This window comes from Alosa sapidissima, chromosome 15 (genome assembly GCF_018492685.1).
Source record: "Alosa sapidissima isolate fAloSap1 chromosome 15, fAloSap1.pri, whole genome shotgun sequence".
NCBI lineage: Eukaryota > Metazoa > Chordata > Actinopteri > Clupeiformes > Clupeidae > Alosa > Alosa sapidissima.
The window spans coordinates 17,157,668-17,184,415 of NC_055971.1; the positions used below are offsets into that span (position 1 = coordinate 17,157,668).

General features: G+C 43.0%; 1 protein-coding gene across 3 annotated transcripts; it reads right to left on the reverse strand.

Moving 5' to 3' along the window:
• Window positions 1-833: 833 nt before the first annotated feature.
• Window positions 834-26,360, reverse strand: LOC121684360 (short transient receptor potential channel 4-like). Of its 3 annotated transcripts, none has more exons than XM_042064355.1 (12): window positions 26,081-26,360; window positions 24,238-24,638; window positions 19,920-20,438; window positions 7,981-8,320; window positions 7,068-7,207; window positions 6,607-6,705; window positions 5,472-5,788; window positions 4,723-4,918; window positions 4,181-4,372; window positions 3,824-3,865; window positions 3,623-3,712; window positions 834-2,613 (listed from the first exon to the last, which is right to left on the reverse strand). In XM_042064355.1, exons 2-12 carry the CDS (start codon window positions 24,613-24,615, stop codon window positions 1,900-1,902), a joined length of 3,027 nt encoding a protein of 1,008 aa, XP_041920289.1. In that variant the 5' UTR covers window positions 24,616-24,638; window positions 26,081-26,360; the 3' UTR covers window positions 834-1,899. The 3 variants fall into 3 exon arrangements, with proteins under 3 accessions (XP_041920289.1, XP_041920288.1, XP_041920290.1); XM_042064354.1 differs by lacking the exon at window positions 26,081-26,360 and adding an exon at window positions 25,355-25,955; XM_042064356.1 differs by lacking the exons at window positions 6,607-6,705; window positions 26,081-26,360 and adding an exon at window positions 25,355-25,955.
• Window positions 26,361-26,748: the final 388 nt, after the last annotated feature.

Here is a 26,748-nt window from a genome sequence, read left to right on the forward strand (position 1 = left end):
CAGAGACCAAATTTCCCTCACGGGATCAAAAAAGTATATATACTTATACATCCCTATGGAGTGTTTACCATTAACTGAAGTATGATAAGGACTGTATCAAACGGACCTTTCCTCTTCATGGACTAGTGGAGCCATGTAGATTCCGTTCACACTTATTTGATAGCAGCATGGAGTCTTCACAGTGCGCTGTGCGAGAGGCCGCTAAAATTAAGACTGCAGCAATTAAGACTGAACTTTTTCCAACTTTGCGTTGCCATGGAAACAAAGCCCGCAAATGACAGGTTTTCAGCCAGGCCATGCAGGTTGCTTCCGTTGCAGCACTTTTAAGGAAGGGGAGAGTAGGTATGCACATTTAAAAGTGAGTGCAGTGTGCAGTGCAAGTACAGTGTACCCTTGCAGGTATGTTTCAAGGAACATATATGCGACACTTGCATCTGTCATAACTCATGTGTGGGGCGATGAAAGCGGAACCGTCATCTAGTATTCTGCTGCTGACTTAAGACTCTTGCCTGTAGACTTGGTAATTAAACCTGGTTCTTATTGGCACATTTGCCATTTTTATCCAACACCAGTTATAGGGGTGTCGATAGCAACATTACACTACACCACAATATGACGTTAGAGTCCAATACTGTTTGGGCTCCCATCTGAGATTTTAGTTGGTTAATGGTTCAGGGAGTTTTCAGGGGATACTTTAAGACCATGTCTATTGTTAGTTGCTCTATATGGATGGATACAATTTGATTCAACTGAATGGAGAATATTTAGTTAAATGTATGTATCACAACTTTTGCGATGACATGCATGACCATGAATACCGTTAACACATGAACTTAAAATCAATATGTGTTTTATTTATAGACATGCATATGGTTGTATCTATTATTGATTCATTGACTTGATGAGTTGACCAATTTGCATCCACTTTAACTTACATTATAAAATGTTTAGAACAACTGAAACGGCTTATAGAGTTCCACATTTTAACAGTATTTTGAAACACTGTCTGAAATCAAAGCTATATAGTTATACATAGCTATACACAGACATATCTGGTTAATTTTCTTACTAATAAGCACACTACATTTCCAATTACAGAGGAGTATTATGAAGAAATTCTATGAAGAGCTTGAATTGACATTAATACCTGCAAAGAGGTTAATTAGAGAGCAATCTGTAGTTTTCTTACAGTAGCTACTGGAGCCAGTTGTTTAAATCTAATCCTTTTGCATAGACATTATCAGGAAATCATAGAAGTCCTATCATTCGATCATCAGAAATTCATGGCCTGACAATAAGGAAGAAATGACGCAAATAAACTTTAACAGGGTTACATGTGGGCAAGGTCATATTCCATGGCTGCCATGTCACAAAGCAGCTCCAAGAGAGTCCTAATTGAATTTGCCTCTGAGATCAAACTCTTTCTGCACCCATTTTGATTGAGTCTAATGGGGATCCTTATTTCAGGCATGCTGTTGTGCAAACGGGCAGAGCCCAGCGGGGGCAGCAAAGTACAGGGTTTGTGGAAAGTTCACAGTAGCTATTGCTCTGAATGGTTGACACCTTGAAGAGTACATTCTCTGATATTCTGACCACGTTCATTAGTTTTTGCATTGCTCCCTCAGACCATTGTTCCTGTGACAATACATTTCTTACGACGACTGGCATTTGGGCATCCTGGCCATCTTATCTTCATACTCACAAATGCAAGTTTACACCATTCCCTGAGACAATAAAAGCACAACCTTCCAGGTTTGCCTCATCAAAAGGTTGTGCCATTTCCAGTGGTGTATCCCATATCCACCTGTGCCCTTCAAATCACTTTCAATTTGTTCTTCCCCTCCAGCCAAGTTCCATTTAATCCACAGGGGGAGTTTTCTGATCCTTCCTGCAGCTTCCTCAAGAGCGGGTCAGTTTCTCTTTCTCCATCATAGCTCCTTTCATCCCATCATCATCCTCCTCTGCTTCCTGTGCCTCCTCCTCTCTGCTCATCCGTTTGTTCTTCTCTCTCTCCTCCTGGCTAGGCTGTCTCTCTTCTTCTCCCTCTGCGTCGTCCTCCTCTTCCTCCTCCACCTCCTTCTGTTCTTCCCCACATTTTTCATCTGTCTTCTCCCTGTCCAACTCGTCTGCCTCTTCAGACAGCGAGTAAATGCTACTTTGGCTAGGGCACTGGGTACGCTTCTTGCTTTGACTCTTCTGGAACAGTCCAAAGTTGGAGATGTCCTTGGGGAAGTCTTTTCTGGACGTGCGCTCTCGGGAGGAAGACGAGGAAGTTGGCCCACAGGCTGCCGAGCACAGGGCCTCGGAAGACGAGCACGCCTCGTTCCGCAGGGGATTAGCCGTGCCGTTAGCCAGGTTGCTAATGGGTTCTCCTGCATCCATGCCATGGTGGTGGTGGTGCTGCAGAATAGTGGTGACTTCGTACAGGTTGAGCTTGGCTGTCGGGGAACTGGGACCCAGCGTGGCAGGGGGCAAGGCGTAGGGAAGCAGGTGGTCAGGATGGCTGTAGCTGCAGGCGGCCTCTCGGGGGCTCAGGGCTGGCACGCAGCTCCGATTGCCCTTCATCATGCCCAGCACCTCATAGCGAAAGCTAGAGATGTCCTGCTTCAGCTCCTAAGAAGAACACAGTGAGTTGATCGGTAGAGGCTCCTTCCCTGAAGAAAGCTACACGCCTAATAGTTTAGTTAAAGGCTGAAGGTTTGCATAGTAATGTTTAAAGGCGATCAAAGAAAATTCAGGTGTTTCCCGTATTTTAATGGAAGATTATTATCTGCTGACAGGCCATAACCAAAATAGGCAGAAGTGTTCTTCACCAGAAGGTTCTTTGTAGTAGCTTCAATTGTTCATCTATGGAGACAAGACGGTTCTACACTGCATCACTTATACTAAATGTATTTTAAATACATTTTGTTAATGTCTGTGCAAGATAATGTATTAAGTAAGGAATAATGAATGACACAGTGCTCAAGTAGCAGAAGTTAATGCACATTCGAGGTGATATGCAGGTCAAAGATAAGGCCAGCATGTGAAGCTTGAAGTGCAGGAACTTTTGCTACCTGAAAAATGTTAAATTCATTATCCCGCTTATACCACTGTTGCCACATTTGTGTTATGTTAATTTGCTGATATAATGTCCAATTTTTGTATATAAAATTGACTGTAGAACTACTTCTTTCTGCCGCACAGAAACCTTTCTCAACCTACAGGGCAAACTGTCGTTACTAGTTATGAATGGAGAGTTGTTATGACCAAAGCCAAGTCATTAATTCCATATCTCTCATTACCAAGCTAGCATATCCCATGATTCTTCTGAGCCATAGTCACTTGCTAAAAGATATTTCAGACATAATGTTGCTATTCTCTGTACTTCCGCCAGATCGCTAATTTATAACTGTCACAACAGGACAATTCATTTCAACTCAACAAATTTGCCGACTTTGTGTCAAATGTAATACAATCCAAAACATTAACTACTTCATAGCTGCGTAAATATATAGTTTAGTTTATGAACATTCTAAAACACACACTTTAACGAAGCAGGTAAAAGCAGTGGTATAACTAGTCTTACTTTTTATATTAACATATTCTTAAATGAGTCACGTTAGACAGAAGGTGAGCTCACCTTAAAGTTTTCCTCCGTGAGGCCTTCTTCTGTCTTTGCGTCTCTGATCATGGCTGCCACATACCGCTTCACCAAGCTTCTTAAGACTTCCTGCGATGAGTACAGAGGTCATTGTGTTCACGTTACCATTTATGGTTTGTCAAGGCACATTCTTTTCCTTGCCAACTAAGTACTTAGAGGAAAAGATCTTGACATCATTACCTGATACTGGTGCTTTATTCGAACATTTTCTGCAGCTTTCCGCTGAAGAGAAATGCAACAAACTTAGAAGTTAAGTTCAGTAAATGTAATAAGACAGGCATGACTCTGCATTCTGTTTCTCCTTTTAAAGACCGAGAAAACAAAAAGCCCTGACAAATACTAAACATTGCTGTGGTATTCTGACTACAAAAGAATTTCATTAATTAGGATTCAGTTTAAGAAATAATGTGACCATGTCAAAGCAGTTCCCCATAATACATGTGGTGATTGTATTAACTGATTAGTTTTTGTTGTTACCTAACTGGTCCATGCAACCATGAAATCAAGGAGAAAATGGTTTGTTGTTCATAGCCTCACCCCCAAGGATCCAAATGTCTCTGTCAGTTTATCCCTCTTCTTGAAGATGTTCCGCCTGATCCACTGGATGAAGTACCAGCCAGATTTGGGGCTGGGGATGATGTTAAAGGGGGGAGGCAACGTGCCCCCCTCTTCAAAATAGCTCATCCACAGCTTGGTTCGAGCAAATTTCCACTCAATGTCGGCATGATCCTACAGCAAAAGGCACGGCAGGCTTAAGAATCAGACATAACCACATCCTGCAGGTGAACTGAGCTAAGAAGAGATTAAAGAAAGCACTGCTTGAGCAAGAACTTCCATTTTGACGCTGACAGGGATCTAGATTTATTGTTAACTTAAGCCTGTGATATTCATCCACCTCACCCTCAATGCAGAAATACAATTAGATTGATTATAATGAATTCTAATGAAATCTCTTGCTAGCCTTGAACAAAGTAAAATGACATCCATAGCCTCTAAATGATTCAGATGAAGTGCATATGTGCATACACATACAGTAATACACATTATACAGGGTATAATGATCAAGTGGTTTAACTCACGGCAATGTGCTGGTAGGAGTTGTTCATCATCGCAATGAGCATGTTGAGTAACACCACCAACGAGATGATATTGTATGTGCCAAACATGGTGGCCCCCACGAACTCCGTGAACACATGGTCTGGTTGGACGTTGGTGACATACAAGCTGATCAAACCAAATATGGACCAGAACAGAGACTGGAGAGTCTCGAAGAGCCTAGGAGAGATGACCAATAAACCGTCAAGATCAATCCCCCCTCATCTGCTTGTTTGGAGGTCCTCAAGTTCAAGATGTTGCCCACATGCAGCCATTGACAGCTTCACTGTATATCATATGATCTGTCTCTGAACAGCTTACATCAATATGTTAACACTACTGCAGTGGTTGTTGCTATTCGCAGTGAATTCTTGTGTGTATGTACCAGCTGTCAGACAGTGAGGCCAAAGATGAATTTCCACGTGAGTGGACAAAAAAGATTATTCACTGCGCTTCATATTTCTTCCTATATCATCCCCGCAACCTTGTAATAAATAATTTCTTGTGATGCATGGATGCCCGTATGTTTTATATATATATAAAAACAAGGCTTGAGTATGGCTTCCTTTCTTATTCTGTGTCAGCTGTTCTTATTTTCCACTTTACTCAACACATCCAAACACGTAACATGTTTTGCAATGTCTGCTGAAGGTCAGCACACATCTCCAAAAATCTGGAAAACATAAATCACTCCCAGTCCCCATGTGACCCGCAGATGAGCCTGCAGACTCACGTGGAGAAGGCGTTGTTTTGCCGCTCGCAGCGGATGCCCTTGCAGCCCTCGTATCCGTCCTTGAACTCGTAGTAGAAGTAGAGCTGATTGAGGCCATTGGCGAAGGCCAGCAGGACGAGGCAGTAGATGAAGAGGAACTTGAGGATGTCCAGCAGCATGCGGCCGAGCGAGATCTGCAGCGGGCCTAGGTGCGAGTTGGCCGTGAAGAGCGAGATGAGACGCAGCGAGCTGAAGATGTTGGCGATGGCGAACAGGGCCTCGGCCACCAGGGTGGGGTGCCACATCTCCCATTTGCCTCGCTCCTTAATGCCACTGTACTGTGGGAGGGATTGCAGGGTAAAGAGAGGAAGGAAGGAAGGATGGAGGGACGGCATCAACAAAAGTTGACCTTTTGAGCCCTAGGTTGTTTTCAGGGTAATTTTACTACCTTTATCTTGGTCATTGTAAGGGCCAGCTTTACAGCTTTTTTATCTTTATATCAAGGAGAAATAATTTGCATCTCATGAATGTTTTCATGTGTTTGCATTCCTGTCACCAGGACGCAGGCCAGTAGAAATATCTATTCATGTTTGTGTAGATGGGATTGTCTGGAATCTGGCAATATAAGAATCATGATGGTGGGATACTCTATGGCTTAGCAATTTACAAACATATATGTACTGACATGACATTTTATTCATTATGAATTGTTTTATTCACTGAAGTCTTGTCACTGAACCATTGGATGAAGACTGTGCCTTATACTCATCTGCCTCTGTGACCTGTAAGCTGTGCTTGCATATGTGCAGATGTCATGTAGTCAAAATCAAAGTTGATCTGTGCATGCCATGACCAACTTTTGATTCTTTGACATGGAAAGGAAGTTCAATATTTAGAATGAGTGCTTGGGAATTTCTTATTGTACAGAGGAATGCTTTATTCAACGTATTTGGTAAGGTCTGTTGTTTAATCTGATATGGTTTGCCATGTGTCGAGTGAAGAGTTTGTGAGATATTCTACCAAGAGTAATGGGTGTACAGAGCTGTGTGCAGAATGTACATATGATTCAATTTCATGTAAATTCATCGTTAATTTTCTCACAAACCGCTTATCACAGCACAGTAATATTATTGGAAAGCCTAGGTTCTGCTCTTACACATGATATGTGTGTGCTATCTTTATGACCATTACTCCGCGAGCAATTCAACAGAGAAGGAGGGGTGTGAATTTGGACGCAATTGGCATCCATCGGCCACTAAGGGTTAAAGAAAGAAAGATAGAAAGACAGACAAGTATTAACAAGTATTAACAAGGACTATATGACGAGACAATTTTGCAACAAATTATATATAAAATAACAAAATAAATTTCATACAGTATTGCTTATTTGATTCCCCTCAAAAGTACACTTGAATCTTGATAATTAGCTGATGAACTGCTGATAACCCATGGAGGCGACATACTTCATGATTTCTTTCAGATGCTTAAATATAAAACAGCCTTTTCATCTTCAGAAAATATTCATTTGAAGTTTTTCACTTGCAAATTCCTTGCACTGCACACCAGTAGGTGTGTATGTTCCAGCACACTGCAATGAACTCGTAACATCCTCCTTACCCTCACATAGGCCACAATCTTCAGAGATATGGTTGCCAAGTAGAGGGAGTTCATAACAAAGTCCATGAGGTTCCACCAGTCGTGAATGTAGTCATGAAAGCCCCCATCCCACATCTGCTTTATCTCTGTCCATATGAAACCTACAGGACGACAAGACAGAGTGATGAGAAACATACCATCAGCCATGTACTTCTATGCGTGATCAAAGGCTAGATGTTTAGTGACTGGTGGCATTGGGATGTTAGGAGAAGGAAGGAGGGAGTAGAGGGCACAGTAATGAACCACATGCACAGAGGACTCTTAAGCCAGATCATTTATTTCGGCTGGAGCCAGGTGTGTTGTAGCCGCCTCTATTGTTAACGTAATTAGTGTCTACACGGACATGGATGCGCGTGTCAAAATTTGTATTATTGGGCAAACAAGATATTCAGTGTCGGAGTGAACATGTAAGGAGCAGAATATAAAAGAATTACAACAGCTGACGCTCCACCGGAAATAAATGAGCTGGTTTAAGACCTTTCCGTGTATATGGTCCATTCTCATTGAGAAGCTTCATTTAAAAAGAATTATGTATTTACCGGTACTTGACTACATACAAGTGACAGGAAGCCGTTGGTGGTAATGGACTTTACCACCCTGTATGCATATCTAACATGTCAACATAATAAACCAAAAAACCTGTCTGGTCAAGGTAGAACACTAAAACACTCACTTTCACTTCATGAAAGATGACAATTTCTCCTAAGAAACACTTTTCTGAGAGAGTGATTTGGACTAAACAATTAATAAACAATTCCTCTTCTCATTCTTAGTGAGGGTGAAGACAGGGTGAAGACACACAAAGTTATATAGGACAATCTCCTTAATATAAGTAGTTTACTAAAAGAACATTGTCTCCCATTTAAATACTTACCCACAACCCACGGCAGGATCATCCACTCCACCGTCGTGGGCACCGGGCCCTGTCGGTTGGGGTCAGTGTAGGAGACGATACGCTGGGAGGCAAGGAGCAGGAGGAAGAGGAAGGTGAGGTAGGATGCCGTGTGGCAAATGAACTTGATGAAGGGCTTGCGGATGAAGAGGCCGTAGCGGCTCTTGGGCGCCACCAGGTAGCAGATGGAGAAGAGCGGGAAGAGCAGGCCGATGAATATGCTGGTCAGGAACTTGCCCGCCCAGTGGCGCCGCCGCCAGCCGGGGAACTCGTCGTACCAGCGCGAGGCCAACAGCTGCTGGCAGTTAGGCTGGGCCACAAACTAAGGAGGGAGAGAGATTAGAGTGAGAGATGATATATTGCAATGCACTGCTTTATTGTTCTTTATTCTTTGGCAAGATGCTTATTTCTTAGGCAATCATGCTGGTAAAGCTTTTAACTATGAACTTTCGATTAAATTTAATAATAATTTAATAAGGGAGAGAGAGAGAGAGAGGGTGGAGTAGCAGATGAACAGAGTGAATGGAAGTGGAAGAGGAATGAGAAAGAGGAAATGGGAAATAGAGGGGGAATGGACATTTAATAGAAATTCAGTCAATGGTCTTGTGAGGAAAATGAGGAGAGCAATCAGGGCTGGGAAGATACAGGGAAAGGAGAACTACAGTAGGAAAGGTTAGACAAAATTAGTTTATATATGAGTTGTGTATATAAATATGTATATATATATATAAATGCAGACAAAAAAACACTCACCCCTCCTTTAAAATAGTGACCAATAAAACAGTCCAGCCCAGGAGCACTCTCATTACGAGTCATGTGGAAGGGGACAAACAGAGGCTGATTGTATGCCTTTTACGCCACGGGCCTCAAGTGCTTATTTAAGGCCAAGCATCTGATTGTTTGATTACAGGCATTCAGTGAAACAGACTCAGAGTCACATCGGCCACATCGGCCATCGCCAGGGCAGGGAAAAGCAGGCAAGCCAGCCAGTCAATAGGCAGAGCAGTCCGACTTAAGCTGTTAGTTATGGGCATCAGCCGCCCACACTGGCCCCCCAGTTGTGTCTCATCTGCTGTGGACTTCTGAGCACAAATGTGGGGACAGTGGGGAGATATGGGTGCGCCACACCATTAGTGGCAAATAAGTCAAAGTGACAAAGTGGCGGTTGAGGGAGTAGGGAATCGTATTACTTGCCTTGCACGTGCACGTGCAAGTCTTTGGGGAGCTGGAAATGTCCTCCTGTCGGCCCATCTGTTTCCTGAAATAGCCATTTTGGCAAGAAATTCAACCGATGCCTAAAAGGCCACTACTGGGAAACCTGTGAGTGTTTCTCTGATAAGGGTGCAATGAAGAGAGAAAGGGAAAGAAAAATACCCTTTGCAAGGAAGAGAGAATATGATGGTTCTCAATAAATGCATGCCCCCCCACTCTCTCTCTCTCTCTCTCTCTGTATTTAATACCCTTTGCAAGGAAGAGAGAATATGATGGTTCTCAATAAATGCATGCCCCCCCCCCACTCTCTCTCTCTCTCTCTGTATTTAATACCCTTTGCAAGGAAGAGAGAATATGATGGTTCTCAATAAATGCATGCCCCCCCCCACTCTCTCTCTCTCTCTCTCTGTATTTAATACCCTTTGCAAGGAAGAGAGAATATGATGGTTCTCAATAAATGCATGCCCCCCCCCACTCTCTCTCTCTCTCTCTCTGTATTTAATACCCTTTACAAGGAAGAGAGAATATGATGGTTCTCAATAAATGCATGCCCCCCCCCACTCTCTCTCTCTCTCTCTGTATTTAATACCCTTTACAAGGAAGAGAGAATATGATGGTTCTCAATAAATGCATGCCCCCCCCCCACTCTCTCTCTCTCTCTCTGTATTTAATACCCTTTACAAGGAAGAGAGAATATGATGGTTCTCAATAAATGCATGCCCCCCACTCTCTCTCTCTCTCTCTCTGTATTTAATACCCTTTGCAAGGAAGAGAGAATATGATGGTTCTCAATAAATGCATGCCCCCCCCCCCACTCTCTCTCTCTCTCTCTCTCTGTATTTTTCACTTTGTCTCCCTGTGGGATTCGCCTGACACAGGGAGGAAATCAATCTCCACCCTTTGCAAAACCAAATTATGCACAAATGCATCCTCATTTCCGCAGGGGCAACGGTCGGCGGGCAATGATGTCAGTGCCAAGGCAACTTTAAGTGTTCCTCATCAGGCAGAGATAACAGCCATCTCATGTGGACGGCTGTTTTTTCGCCACTAACACTGGGAATTTGGCCAGGAAGTCATGGCACAAACAATTAGCCGGTGACTTTCGAGAAGTGTGACTTTAATCTGAGAAATAAAGGTGATTAACGACTTCATGCTGCACCATGAAGGGACCTCTTCTACATGGGGGTAGTGGTGAGGTGGTGGTTGTGGTTTCTGCGAGGGCTGACTTTTCTGTTCAGCTACTTGAGATCATCACAGCTTTACATAATAGTCATCATGTCTCCATTCACAAGACATCTGACTGCAACACACCAATGTCTTAAGGAAAGCTTTAACGTTAAACTACAAGTCTTCTCAAAAACCTTGTAAAACTGTAATTATGTAGCTAAATACATGATATTGCAAGATATTTACACACAGACACTCAAGAAGTCTTTTACATGCTTTCATTAAGTTCTACAAAGACAATAATGGAAAATTGGTCTTTCAAAATGTGACCAAATAAAACAATTTAATACAGAACAGCTATTGATGGAGGTAAGACATTTACACATGTGGGCTCCTTATTTTACACACTGAAAACACCAGCCCACACACTGTAACTGCTTTGAACAGGAGCACTCTCCCCCTCACTATTTACAATCTTCAAGAACCCCCTCATCAAAAGTGTCCAGACTCCATATATGCATCATAAAATCAGCCTTTATGCCGACGACATTCTTCTCTTTCTTCAAGACCCCAGAACATCAGTAAAAGAAACTATCAAACTAATTGACACATTCTCTAAAATTTCTGAATACTCAATCAATTGGAATAAATCTGCAATTCTCCCATTACATCCCAACAGCTGGGATGTGACGGCCAACTCTTCACCTATTCCACTCTGCACTAACTATATCACTTACTCCCTTACTTAAAAGTCTCCCCCAGGCTGTCAGACTTATTTAGCCTAAATTATTCCCCTCTACTCACTTCAATAGATGATGACCTTCAACGCTGGAAGAACCTCCCATTATCCATCATGGGCAGAATCTCAGTAATCAAAATGACAATACTGCCCAAAATAAACGATTTACTCTCTATAATTCCCACCCAGCCCACCCCACTCTGGTTTAAGTCTCTCGATTCATTAATCACTAAATTCTACTGGAAAGATAAGACCCCAAGGATCAAACTCACCACTCTCCAAAAACCAAAAGCATTGGGAGGACTAGAGGCCCCACACTTCCAGCACTATGCCGTGGCCAATCAGCTCCACATCATTTACAAATGGCTACACCCCACCCCCTCAGACAACACCTGGTTAGACTTAGAACAAACAATCTGTAAAGAAATTAAAATCTCAGATCTCCCTTTCTGCAGCCAGTAAATCAAAAAAACATCCATCCTTCAAAGCCCCAACAATTTCATCTACTCTGACAGCCTGGTGGAGATTCTACCACACAACTGATTTACCTATAGCACCATCAATTCGCACCCCGATTTGGAATAACCCAGATTTCACCGTCAATAAAAAAACACTTTCACACATGGATGGGAAAGGGTATCACTCACCTTCAACACATTCTTCAAGACAATAATCTAGCCTCATTTTCCTGTTTGGTCCAGAAGCACGGCATCGAGAGTAAACACTTCTTACAATACCTGCAAATTAAATCATCTATCCTAGGAAAAATGAACATCCAGACAGCTAACCTTGACATTCCCCCACCAATCTCAGAGCTGCTTAATATTCCCTCTCCCAAAAAAATACTCTCCCAAATTTACAAAATTATATCTCGTTCAGAAAAAACAATTGGCCTGCCATATCACAAATGGGAATCAGACTTATCAATTACTCCCGGTGCCGACTTCTGGTCCAAAATGTGCAAAAACATCTACCTAATGACAAAGAATAGTAATCTACAACTAATACAATACAAGGTTCTTCACAGATTTCACTTCACTGCACATAAATTGGCTAAAATGGGGTTTGGTTCGGATCTATGCTCTCACTGCACACAAGAGACCAGACACATACATCCATGCGGTTTGGCATTGCACTCCAATCAACCACTTCTGGGTGAGTGTCACAAAATCTCTCTCTTCCATCTTTGGCTGTCACATCCCAGCATCCCCTTCCTTATGCATACTTGGTGATACATCCACAGTCAATTTAAGCAACTCTTGCAATAAAACACTGCTGGCAGCGCTGACTATGACCAAGAAAACAATCCTCATGAACTGGAAATCTAGGAACAATGTTCACATCACTCATTGGAAAAACTTGTTAACAGACTATATATCATAAGAAAACCTATCAATTACAAACGTAATCAATACTCAGGATACAACCTCTCCTTGGTACCCCTTTATCACCTACCTACAGTCCTGACCCTCTTTGCCTGAGATCCATCTCCACACCAACACACTTCATCAACAGATACACATATCCTCGAACACTGGGCAGGGGATGGTAGCTGGAACTATTATTGTTATTATTATTATTATTATTATTATTATCATTATTATTATTATTACTATTATTATTATTATTATTATTATTAATAGCAAATAAATAGCATCCCCTTCTTCCCCTTCCCCTTTTATTTACATCTCTGATAACTTTTCTAGGTGACATTCATAAAACATAAACAAAACCACAAAACAGGCTAGGGTAAAGGTGGAGTGCAGGTAGATACCTCATCAGGTGTCTATCTGCATGCCTCACTTATTTTAATGCACACATTACAGAGGAGGCATACATCTTACACAGGGTAAGTGTGGTGTGCATGGGGAAATCCTGACAGATATTCACCATACATGCCCACTTCTTTTAATGCTACACATTCTTTTAATGCTTTTTGGCCCTGGTCCACTCCTTTGACCTCGAACTGGTTCAAAGCCCACCGACTCACAAAGCTGGCAAAGAGCTTGACTTGATTTTCACTCGGAACTGCAGCACAGACACCCTCATGGTGACACCTCTCCATCTTTCTGACCACTTCTTCATCCAGTTCAACGTCAGCCTGACAGAACAGCCTCCGGCTCCTCAGCCGATGGTCACGTTCCGCCGCAACATCCGGAACCTGTCTCCAACGCACTTCTCCTCTGTGGTTGCCTCCGGTCTACCTCCACTCAACACCTTCTCCTCTCTGGAGGTCAATGAAGCCACTGACTCGCTCTGCTCCACACTGACCTCGTGTCTAGACGAGCTGTGCCCTCTTACCACAAGGCCAGCTCAATCCAAACATTCTCATCCATGGCTAAATGATACCCTCCGATCGCAGCGCACCAAACTCAGAGCCGCGGAGAGGAAATGGCACAAATCCAAACTAGCTGACGACCTCAAAAACTACCAGACACTCCTGACCTCCTTCTCAGCCAGCATCACTGCTGCTAAGACTGCTTTCTACAATGACAAAATCAACAGCGCTACAGACACTCGAAAACTTTTCTCAACCTTCAAATCGCTACTCAACCCTCAGCTGCCTCCTCCTCCATCCAGCCTTACTGCAGATACCCTCGCCTCATTTTTTACAAACAAAGTGGCGGCAATCAGCAGTCAATTCTCTACATGCCCACTCAACGCATCTGACTCAGATACCGCACTCCTACAACCTCTAGGGACTGCTGGAACATCTTTTTCAGCATTCACGCCTCTCTCCGAGAGTGAAGTGTCCAGACTCCTGACATGCAGCCGTCCTACCACATGCTCGCTGGACCCTATACCTACGAGCCTACTTCAGTCCATCAGCCCGACCATCGCTCCAGCTATCACACATGTGATCAATGCCTCGCGAACCTCCGGCACATTTCCAACAGCGTTCAAAATGGCCCGGGTAACACCGTTACTTAAGAAAGCTTCTCTCAACCCTGCTCAAGTCGAGAACTACCGCCCTGTCTCACTACTGCCTTTCCTATCCAAAGGCATTGAACGAGCAGTCTCCAAACAGGTCTCTGACTTCCTTTCACAGAACAACCTTCTGGATCCAAATCAGTCTGGGTTCAAAAGCGGCCACTCTACCGAAACGGCTCTGCTGTCTGTAACAGAAGCCTTAAAAGAAGCCAGGGCGACCGCTCGGTCATCAGTACTCATTCTGCTTGACTTATCGGCTGCCTTTGACACGGTTAATCACCGTATCCTTCTCTCTATACTCGCTGACATGGGAATCTCCGGAGCTGCTCTCTCCTGGTTTGAATCCTACCTCACAGGACGCTCGTTTAACGTATCATGGCTTGGTCAGCTATCTGCACCTCACCATCTCACCACAGGGGTCCCCCAGGGCTCAGTGCTGGGCCCCCTCCTCTTTGCTATCTACACCACCTCCTTGGGACAGATTATCCGTTTGCACGGCTTCTCATACCACTGCTATGCAGACGACACACAGCTCTATCTGTCCTTTCCACCTGACGACCCCCTGGTTTCAGCACGGATCTCGGATTGCCTTTCAGACATAGCTACATGGATGAAGGCACACCACCTCCAGCTGAACCTCTCAAAGACTGAACTGCTGGTCATCCCAGCTAAACCTACCATACAGTACACCACGACATCAACATCAAATTTGACTCCCTGTCTGTTTCACCGACCAGGACTGCAAGAAATCTAGGAGTTGTTCTCGACAACCAACTAAACTTCTCAGATCATGTTGCCTCAGTCGCCCGGTCATGCCGTTTCGCACTCTACAACATACGGAAAATCAGGACTTACTTGACTCATCTCACGACTCGACTACTGCAATGCCCTCCTGACAGGTCTCCCAGCCTGCGCAGTGAAACCACTTCAGATGATCCAGAACGCGGCGGCGCGCCTGGTCTACAACCAACCCAAAAGGGCACATGTTACCCCGCTGCTCATCCAGCTACACTGGCTACCTATGGCGGCCCGCATCAAATTCAAGTCTCTAATGCTTGCCTACAAAGTAGTCTCCGGTTCTGCTCCCACCTACTTGAATGCCCTCATACAGACTTACACTACCTCCAGACCGCTGCGCTCCTCTGACGAACGACGTCTAGCTCTACCACCGGTACGCTCAAGCCAATCCAAACTTTTCTCATCTGTTGTTCCTCGTTGGTGGAACACACTGCCAGTTCCTACAAGGGCAGGGACATCCTTTTCCACGTTCAAAAAACTCCTGAAGACCCAGCTCTTTAGAGAACATCTACTCTCATAGCAACACTTACAACAAGTCTTACTGATCCTAGCACTCACAAGCCGTTTTAAACTGACAAGTAACTGTTAAAATACAGCACTCACCGACGCACTTATTCTTACTGTACTCTAATGTGTTTTTTTAAACTGTCCTAAAATTGTGAGAATTGTTCTAAAACTTACTGTTTACCATGTTGTTAGTCGCTTTGGTTAAAAAAGCGTCAGCCAAATGTAATGTAATGTAATGTAATGTACACACTAGATAGAGCTCAACCTAGCCATTCACATACATATTTAGGTCAAGAGTGGCGTGTTGGATGGAGGTCTGGGGGCGAGGTGTGGTTGGTCGTGGTAGTGGGGGACGTGTGCATATGATGGGGGCCTGGGGGGATGGGTGGCACGCAGGTCCTCCTCTCTGTCAGCTCATCGCCATAACTGCCGGGGCTGGGTGGAACTGTGGCCATTAATGGGTGCCCAGGTTGTCAATCAGTCAGGCAATCAGTTATTCTTATTATTATACTCATCTTATACTCAGAATAATTACAACTCCTCTCCTCTGAAACCCTCCCTCTCTGTGTTCCAGCTTCTCTCCTCCTGGCCCAACAGCAAGCCAACCTTACACATATGCACACACACACACACACACACACACACACACACACATCCTCACACACTCACTACCCCTTACCCCCCCACCCCCATCCCAACACCACCTCATTCACACTATCAGAGCTACCATCCGCACCCCCCCCCAGCCCCCCTTCTTGTCATTCCGGTCATCAATTTCATCCCTGATAATCATATCTGTAATCATCCTGGACGCAAATCATCCTTAGCCTTTCTGTTATTAATGTTATGTGTGTTAATAAGCCATTTCAATGTAATGTCTTGTTAAGTTACAGTACGTGTTTGTGTAATGTACATCTGTTTGTCCGATGTAGTATTCTTGTGCATGTCGTTGTAGTGTTGCATTTTCTGTAATATCAATGGTGTTTGCAATAAAAAAAAATTAAAAAAGCAGCAACCTCTAATTTCGTAGCAGATCTGAACAGTTGGAGATGCTTATCTTCTGTGTCGATGATCTCATTAATAGAGAGAGAGAGATGGAATGGGCGATGACAGGCTTTCAACCAGAGCCAGGCGAATCTGATCTCATCCGCACACCTCCAAACCCCTTATCCTCCCCTACGCCATCTTCACTTTAATTGAGGTCATAATCTTCCTGGCTCATCGGTGTTCTAAGAGCTGAGGAAAAGAGGTCTGTTTGCTCTCTAGATGAATGGCGTTTTTTGGGTTAGGCTGCGACCTTTGGTGACCGTGAGTAGAAATAATTGGAAGTATTTGATCTTGTTCTCTCTATAATAATAATAATAATAAAATAAAATAAAAAAGTGTGTGACTGATCACTAAGCTGGGCACTGTATGTGTGTATGTGTGTGTGTGTGTGTGTGTGTGTGTGTGTGTGTGTGTGTGTGTGTGTTGTATGGATCTACATGCATGTGTGGGCTGAGGAGACTTCTTTTTCATAGCCATTAAGCATGGGACTTCAAATATGAGATGTAGGAAGATGCAAAGATGAGTCACTGCTTTGATATTACAGACGATAACTACTTGTTCAAGATGATGAGGGTGTATATAATTTAAAGAAAATACAATCATAAATAAAGCATCTAGTGTAAACCGAACTGAGGTGCTTCAAATCATTATTGTGAGGATTGGACAACACCATGTCATCATTACAATTTTCACAAACCCTAATCTTTATAAAAAAATATGTGTTGTGGTGACAGTGCATGAAGTCAGTGGGCTGCCTAAATTAGTATGGACACTCGCCATGTGGCTGTCACTCTCCATATATCAGGGCATCAGTGGAATCATTTCAATATGACACTCGCAATTCCAATTAATTAAAATGAATTGAACATCCAAATATAGGTCTGACCCATCATTAACAGAAAACTGTCACACACCATTAGGATTACGCAAAGTGACGAGTTCAGGCAGATGATGAATGTATAATTCTCTAAATTCACTGATCAAGCAGACAAAAGCAATTGAATGCCTAACCAAACCAGATAATGCCACAAGTGGACATAGATTTAACGTATGGTATCACATAATATTAATCTGTTGGGATGTCTGAACTAAAACATTTACAACACAATATCCTATGTTGATTTTAAATTAGATCACTATAAACTCATGTCTCACACCAAGCCACTGAAATCTCTTGGTTTCAAACACACACAAGCTCTGTATGATATTGTTTACTATGTGAACCAATTAGTAAAATACACAGTGTGCTCTGCTGAGGCATGTAATGACTTTTTTTGTCAGTGAAGGTAATGATAGCACAGCTCTGCCTGGCTCATCCACACTCGGCTAGCCTTTGAATTAAATCTGTGTTAGTCAACGGTGACACGGCTGGCTGCTCCTGGCGGCTCACCATCTCTGTGGATCTGATCAGAGGACATGTAAGCGATACAGATGTAAAATGAGACACTTGGATAATAATGCATCGCCGAGGAGCTCGGCAAGGAAGAAGGGCTTAATTTACGCCTGTAACGCGATAGAAGCAGATAGACGTGGTGCAGGCGCGGGGGACCAGCTTAAGTCGACCCAGTGGGCGTTAAGGCACTCGAAAGAAACGAGTGTCTAAATATGGCTGACACCACAGGGGAGGCTAGGTGACATCCGTGGCATGACAGCACCCTAAGCAAGAGGTGAAGTTCAGCAAAATGCAGCCATGAATGTCTTTGGTTGAATAACACCGTAAGCTCGATTCTACCTTCCTTCCACTTCATTGTCTAAATACACTTGGATCAGGGTGCAAAAGTGCCATAAAATAGAAGATCTGGACCTAGGGTGACCACCGCCATGACACTGAAAATGAGGACACTTGTGCCCAAAAGTTAGGACAAAGGTCCAAAAGTGAGGACACATACGGAATCAGAGTAACAAATGGGAAATATCCAACCGAATAACATTAGAAAATAACCCACGTTTCAAATACGAGAAAATATACATGTAGTTCCCAGCTACCCTATCTGGACCACAGAAATCTAATATTGGCAAAATGTCTTGATATTAACAGATTGGTACATCTATTCAAACCACAGTATACAACAAAATGAGTACATCCCCGTGCAATATCACTTTATCACTGTACTTTAGGGTCTATTTTGTGAGGCTCTACTTTCAAACGGGAAACAGTTTACCTTTATTGATAACGGCTGTATTTCAGGGCATTACGGGCCCTCTTACGAACCTTTGCTCTATGGTCCTATATTTGGTACCTCAAAAGAATCATACTTCCACTGAATTAAAAAATCTTGTACTTATGAACTGTGCCACATAAATAAACATGTCTTGCCCAACACCTTGCACTCTTGCGAGCCCATATTATCCCACTCCCACCTTTGTGTTTAACTGCTGGGGCGATGCATTTACTGGTAGGCTGGTTCACACCAAAAACATGCTGGATCCCATCTGAGTCAAACAAATTCATCTGAGTTTCATCTGACAAAAGACTGTGCCAAAACCTTTTTCTGGCCTCCTCAACAGTTTTAATCTTCCAATTCTGTGTTGAATTCACCATGTGTGGCATGAACCTGGCCAGGACTACCACGGTAAAAGCACAGTAAAGCTGGAAGTGTAATGAATGGGGGCTGCCTGAGTGCAAAAAGCTGTTGGGGTGATGACAGTTATAGATGGCACTGTGAATACGGTATCTGTGAGTATAACCAAATCCAGGCTGACAGGATGAGTCCTGGTTTCCAGAAGCTTGGCAGAAGAGAAATATTCCATCCTGATAACGATCCAAAGCACGTTGCCAACACCACACAAGAATTTCTACAGAAGTCAAATATGTCACGTGACTTGAATCAAATAGAACATTTCTGGGCTATCTTAGAAACATATAGTGACATAGTGTCAGATAGCAGATCAGCTCCAGAAATGTGGGCAACGTTGGTATTTCATGTGCTGAGAAGGATTGAGTCTCTTATCAAAAATAAATATTCAAAGTATTGAAAAATAATAGAATCTCAGTAATGAAAGAGATGCTGTGAAATGTGACAGTTTAAAAATGTTTAGACATGTAAAACATGTAATATTTATGTGATATTACACAGGGGTGTACTCACTTCTGTTGTATCCTACAAGATGAGTAGGATGTAGCCGTTGTGTAACGGGTAACACTTTGCTTGACAGTATCGACATAAGAGTGACATGACAACATGGACACATGACACTGCCATGACACATGAAACCTAACCCTAACCCTAATTGTAACCTCTAACCCTAATCCTAATCCCAACCCTAACCCTATCCATAACTCTAAACCTAACCCTAACCCTAATCCTAACCCTAACTTGTTATGACAAAAACCGAATCTCACGTAATAACAGAAGCGTTATGTCATAAACATTTATGACTTGTTCATAACACGTTCATGACAGTGTCATGTCACTCTTATGCACTCTTATGCCGACACTGTCAAGTAAAGTGTAACCTTATAACGTTATAACTGGGTTGTTAGGACTGTAAGGTAGTGTAACTATACCACTATACACACCTCTTTCTGACGGTACTTGATGGCCAGCTTGAGACGCGCCAGTTCATTGTGGTTGTCATCCTGTAGCATGTTGATGTCATCGCGGAAGTTGAGGATGAGCTCCAACTCACGGGAGCTACGTGTCTGGTCCAGCAGGTCCTTGGCGAACTTCTTGCACTGGCGCGACAGCTCCTCATACTCTGCCTTGAACTCATTCTCCACCTTGCTGAGCTCCTGCAGCTCCCAGCTGAGCTGGAAGGCGGTGAGGAAAGGGTCCTCGCTGGACAGAGCGACAAGGGAGGGCGACGCCAGGGCCTTGTAGATGTTGAGGCGCGAGCGCGAGTGCCGCAGGCTGTCCACGTCTGAACTGGACACACACTCCACGCAGTTGCAGCGCACCTCGTGTGGCTGCGGCACAGAGACACCCTTCTGGACGATCATCTTGATGATCTCGTAGTTGTTGGTGTGCGCCGCCAGGATGATGGGGGTTATGTCCGGGGTGAAGTCGGAGAACTGCTTGTCCAGCAGCACCGGAGGGACCTCGGAATTAACACAACAGAGAGGAATGTAAGCCTCCTTACACAAACATCAAAGGCATACATATGAGTGGTAGCTGGGTTGTCAACTTCAAACACATACACTAAGCCCCCCCCAAAAAGAACATAGCCATCTTTCTCAAAAGTTGACATGAGCTCATCCATCTGGGTGAAGGTCTGGGGGCCTGTAAAAGTTCTGAGACCCTCCAGATGTTTGTGCGTGATCAAACACTGGCCATAACAAAGGGATCGACTCTGTTTACCTTGAATCTAGTCCAGGTGCCTGGTGCATTACAAAGCATGGTGGCAAGGCTTTGGTTATTATCACACTGCACATGGTAACGATCTTCAACAGCACTGATTGCTTTTCAACCGAATAAGTGTTGTGATGCTTTTTACTGCAGCCTTTCATTTCTTGATCCACTTTAGAGTTTGCTATTTACACTATAACTGGTCAAACCTTATCTCTGCTGTTGCCATGGGTGTACTGTTTTGAGCAAATAATGTAGCTAATAATGTCTTCAATTTGAATAATTAACATACTTGAATGGTTCTCTATGCTTGAAATGTAGGTATATGACCACGGAGATGAAGCATTTATCAGGTGTGTGTCTTGTGTATTCGTGAGTTCTGGGAATAACCAAATATAGAACTCTTGCTGTAAGAAGTTGGATTGGTATAAACACTGACAAAACTGAGTAAAGTGGTGTAAATATTCAACAATATTGAAGTGACATTGAAGTACCACTGAGGTCCAAAATACAACACTGGAGATAACAGACACATGAGAATTCCAAGTTCTGCTTGGATTTCCTTTTATGATAACACAGTGAACACCACAGCAGACATTCAGTCAGTGTGTTGCAACACAGTTGCTACATGAGCCAGGAAGTTATGATTAAATGCATTATTCAGGAGAGGCAGGCAGTAGAGCACAGGTTTAGGAAGCTGTGTGCATATGAGATTATGCAATGAGGAGAGAGAGACAGGGGAAGAGGAGGAGAGGAGGAGACAGAGAGAGAGTAACACTAGCTTTCTATTCAGTTCTCCTAACTGCATTTTGCAATAAAAAGGTGAAATGAAAAGAACAAGCTGCTGCCTGTGTGCTTTCTGCAACTGCAAAGCTTTCTATGCTTGTTATGACAATGGATAGATAGGTTGAATGATGTGCAGATGATATCAAAGACAAATGCTTTTGGGAGAGCTTAAAACTTCCTAAAGCTTGAAGCTTAAAAATAACAGGGTGAAAACTAAAACCATTTAGTATAAACACACACACACACACACACACACACACACACACACACACACACACACACACACTACAACGGTCATCCTTCAGGTTTAAATCCGAAAAAATGAAATTAACACGGTCCATTGACAAATGATTTTAGAGCAGTCACGTAGCGTTCAAAAATCTTTTACTTTTTTAGAGCGGGAGATGAATAAAATGGGCATTAAATAAAGCAGTAAAGCTAATAACCAGATATACACCAATTTTGAGTGGAAATATATTTGTATTAATATATTTTGGTCAGTAAATTTTAATCTGCTACAACAAAATTCCCTGATATTCCATGACTTTGCACAAAAAATGATAAAATTCCCTGACTTTCCATGTCTGGAATAGACTTTTCAAAATTCCATGATATTCCAGAAATTCCATGACCCGTGGGAACCCTGTTCTTATGGATTGTTGGATAAGCTGTGTTGCTTCCTTTTCCACATAGTTTTCCTATCTTAAACTACATCCTGAATCTACACCAGCACAGTTCCTTTGGCTTAAGTGAGAGAAAATATCCCTATATATACTCCATTACAAAAACCCTGTAAACTCCTTTTCATATATGTCATTTTCCATATTATACGGAACATTAATTAAAGTAATTAAAGAAGAGCAACGTTATAGGCAGTTTTCTCTGACTTGTTTATTTGAAGTTCCCTATTGGCGGTCTGCCATGCTTAGCCAGAGCACCTCTACAGTCTCGGGGCAGAACACATTATTGTATAATTCACTCCGATGCACTGAGGTGGCAAACAAAACTACACATGGCAGGATTCCAAAGTACACAGACACAGACTGCAGCTCAACTTAAAGGAGAATTCCAGCGATTTCTCACATAGATCTCTGTTTCTCGAGGTCAACGAGCACTATCGGTACTATGGGGGCATGTTCATTAGCCAGCTCTAGCTGTTGGCTGAAGCAACTCGAGCTAGGTAGAACCGATTTTTTTTTCTCGTACCGACATTACTCGGTGACCTCGAGAAACAAAGATCTATGTGAAAAATCGCCGGAATTCTCCTTTAACTCAGCAGTCAATAACGGTGATTCAGAAGCCAATGTAAGTATACATGCATTCAGAAGCTTGTGATGTAAGTATATGTACACTAACATCACAAGTATAGATATGTATGTTCACATACCATTCTGATATTTTGTCCTTTCCTTTTTCTTTATTTCTGTATAAAGAACTAACTATATTTAAACTATATTTAAACTTTCTTCAGTTCTTTTTACATGGCCTTGGCATTATTCACCGACTTCTTCTAACACAAGGTTCCACCAACTCAGCAACCAGCCACAGAAGACACTATCATGAGACTGATTGACAGAATAGACTACTGTACTGTGATTGAAAGTGCCAATACCATGTTAGCTGTCAAACTGTGGCACGACCAGATGACCTGCGAAAAAATGTGTGCGACATCCTGTGGACCGACTCAGTGTCAGAGACAATCTGTGCAGCGACATATTTACAGCAGGTGGAAGAAAAGTGGCAGAGACCCCCCCCCCCCCCACCCCTCCACACACACACACACACACACACACACACACACACACACACACACACACACACACACACACAGGAATACCCCTGTTGTGAAAACCTTTTGTGCATGTTCACCCATGTTTCCGCTGCTGCATTGCAGAGGATATCAAAGTGAGTGACCTGCCTCACTGCTCTGTTAGATTTGTCTGTGATCTACAGGTGTGTGCGCTCAACTGATCATTTGCATTTCAAACAGGCAGTATAAACAGGATGTAAATACACAGGCCACTTGAGGCCCAGGGAGTGAGAACAGCCCTCACAAACTATCCCTTGTGCAAATACTAATTTACTAATGATCCAGAGTGCGTCTTAGTTGTTCAGAATCACCCCTGCAGTGTCAGAGAATCCATCACAAACCACCTACAGTTTAGACCAAGATTCTCAATGACACATTGTGGTGGTTTAGTAACGGGAAATGACCACAAGCCAGGGTTCCTGTTTACGATAGACTGATAAACAGGGTTCAAATTGAGGAAGTGGTTGTCCAAGGGGACTTATGAGTAATTCCCAGCATTGCCTGTGGCATTTGAAAAAAGGTGGCCTGTATGGTTCACAGAGCACAGACTAAATCTAGAGCAGGTACAGAAATAAATAAAATTCATTTGAGGTATAGACTTTTTGAGGAGAAAGGATATCTTTGGAGAGCTAGGTTTGAACTGGGGAGAGGCATCAAATGTTTGACAGTGTCAGAGACTAATTTCCTGGTTTCACACACACAGCCCTTCAATCTCAATTCTTTCTTTCAAACAGACATATCTCACATGCTTGCTGTTCTTGACTTTTTCCCGTAACTACAGAGACACCCATTTGCTCTGATCTCTGCTCTGAGTGTGTAAAAAATGAAGGAGACACTGTGTAACTTTCTTGTCAACATCAACTCTGCTACCAAAGAAACTCATGGAGGAAAAGCTTCAAATAAACAGAGATGCTCCCCCAGGTATATACCCAGTTCGCCAACATCCAGCACCATACCTGTTTCTCTCCGCTGGGCTTCTTGTGGTTAAGCAGCAGCTCCACAGCCCCCACCACCTCCTTGCGTATGGCGTGAAGCAGGGCATCACCAACGTAGACGTTGTAGCTGAGCAGGAGCTCGATGATCTCGAGGTTCTCATTCTCAATGGCTATGAGGAGAGCGGTGCGTCCCAGTGGATCGATGCAGTTGATGTTGATCTTGAAGTAGATCTCAGCCTCCTCAAGTGCTAGCTTGACGCTGGCATAGTCGCCCTTCTCCACCGCGCTCAGGTACGCCTTCTCCTGGGTCGAAAGCTCTGACTCAGCCCGGACTATCCTCAGTGGGATGCGGTCCCGGTATGAAGAGTTGTCCGTGCGACGGTAGTAGAGCTGAGACATGGTTGCTAGGCCATCTCACACAACTGGGGGTACAGAGAGAGAGAGAGTCTCTATCTGACTCTGTAGAATCTGTACATTGGTACTAACTAACACAGACAAACGAGCAGGCTTTAAGATCATGAAGAAGACACTCATCACTGGTAGAGAGTGGAGCCCCCCCCCCCACTCTTTAATACACCACTAATGGTATTACAATGGAATAAAACATCAACCTGTGAGAGAAACAGCGCCACTAAAACCACAGCAAAAAACATTGAGGTGCCTATAGGGAAAAGTTGGAAAGGATTGAAGTGATGCAATTTAAACCAAATTTAACCAAAATATAATTTAAGCATACAATAATGTGTAATTTACGGTGGTTATAGATGGTTACACATATGAATAACATCATTATTATGTTTGACTGAGAGCAGCTATTCATGATAAATAAGAGGCATAAACCATTCACAATGCTAATAGGTCTTTAAATGGATGAGAGAACAAACAGTGTAAATATGACACATTCATGTAGGCTAATGAGCTACTGAGATACAAATGTAGGCTACAAACTAACTGGATTAGTAGAGTCGGTGAGAAGGCGTACACTTTTAACAGCAATATCGAAAAATTACCATTTAAACTATAGAGATTAATTTCAGATTAGGTTCGCCTTTATTTGTCTGTTTCAAGGCACATTTGACAGAACATGTTTATGTCCCGGATATTCACCAACGTGCTGCTGCTCATGCATCAAACTTACCTGTTAGTTTCTTCCAGTCTTCTTGGCGAAGCATAAAATAATTCTACAATCCGACAGTCATTCCATATGAGACAAAACAACAGGTAGCGACCGAAGGACAGCTATAAAAGGTAACCAGAATTGGTAAGACTTATTGTCGCTCCTCTAGACACTACCAGCACTCACACAACACAATTTCACCATGTCACGAGCAATGGCATTAAATTGTTTTCGCGCTCTTTCCATTAAGTGTTGTACGAAGTAACCATTTCTTCCCATAGACTATGTTATATTGCTCAATAACTTTCACTGTGGTCAAGAGTAGTTCTCTCCTTTCTAGTATTTCCAAATTTGGTAACCTTGGTTAGAATGTAGCCTATGGCTTGTCCGTCACACTCCCTTTGCTTTTTGGAGATTAGCCTACATATCTAACGATCGCTCTCCCATGGAAACCAACAACACGCACTAAAATGAAGAAATCTAAGTTGCAGACCGATTTCTCCGCATCTATAAAAGGTAGGCTACCTCTCCGCCGACATCGCTGACAGTTGCGCCTGTTGCAGTCAGACCATATAATTTCTTCTGCCCGTCACGAAACCATGCTCAGGCGCATTATGGAGGTTGGGGAGGATTGAAAACAAGTTAAGAGAACTAATTCAGTTTGGACGGCATCGAACCTAGGTGGATGTAACGTAACAGTTATTTTTGACAAGTTCAATCACAGTTAGGCCAATGTGTTTTATTTACCTCAATTTTGTGCCTCCAACTTTCCCACCATAAATCGCTGTAATAAACTGGAAGTTTTTCTGCGCCCTGCGCCTTTTTTTTTAAATGCAACACATTCATGCAACTTGGGTGCAACAATGGTGCATCTTTCTTCCTGAGCCTTACCCTAAGCCAAGCTTTGTTCATTAGGCAAAGAGCTGTCAGAGAAACCTTGTGACACATTCTGTTCTGTCCTCTCTCTCTCTCTCTCTCTTACACTCTCTGTGACACACACAATCACAAACACACATTATGCACACACAAAATATCCCTCTACTTCTTGTTGCCTAGGCGACCATTCCCACATGAAATGCACCAACCTGCTCCTCCTCTGGATGAACAATATCGGGGGCTCTGTCTGAGCAGGTGCCATGCAATCAAGACCACAGGTGGCCGAAATCACACAACTTCACAGGGGCTATGAAAAGAAGTCTTTCAGGGTTCCCCCTTCAATTGCTGTGTATTTCTCCAAACTCCACACCATATTTTTTTTTCACCTGAAGAAATAGTCTCTTAAAAACCTGCCTGCCCTTTGAAATGTGTTGTTAATGCACAAAGAACCCTTCTGGCACTGTTATTTGTTGTATGTTATTCATGATTTTTATGGTATTTTTTATGGTTTCATCAGGTCCCTTTCCACAGGTGTATAA

Bases quoted from the DNA above. Each gene is read 5' to 3' on its own strand.
- LOC121684360 (XM_042064355.1), bottom strand. From the start codon at position 24,615: ATGTCTCAGCTCTACTACCGTCGCACGGACAACTCTTCATACCGGGAC. The intron at 6,706-7,067 runs GTAAGGAGGATG...TTTAACCCTTAG, and splicing joins AGATTGTGGCCTATGTGAGG to TGGCCGATGGATGCCAATTG. The intron at 5,789-6,606 runs GTAAGAGCAGAA...TCCCTCCCACAG, and splicing joins ATAGCACACACATATCATGT to TACAGTGGCATTAAGGAGCG.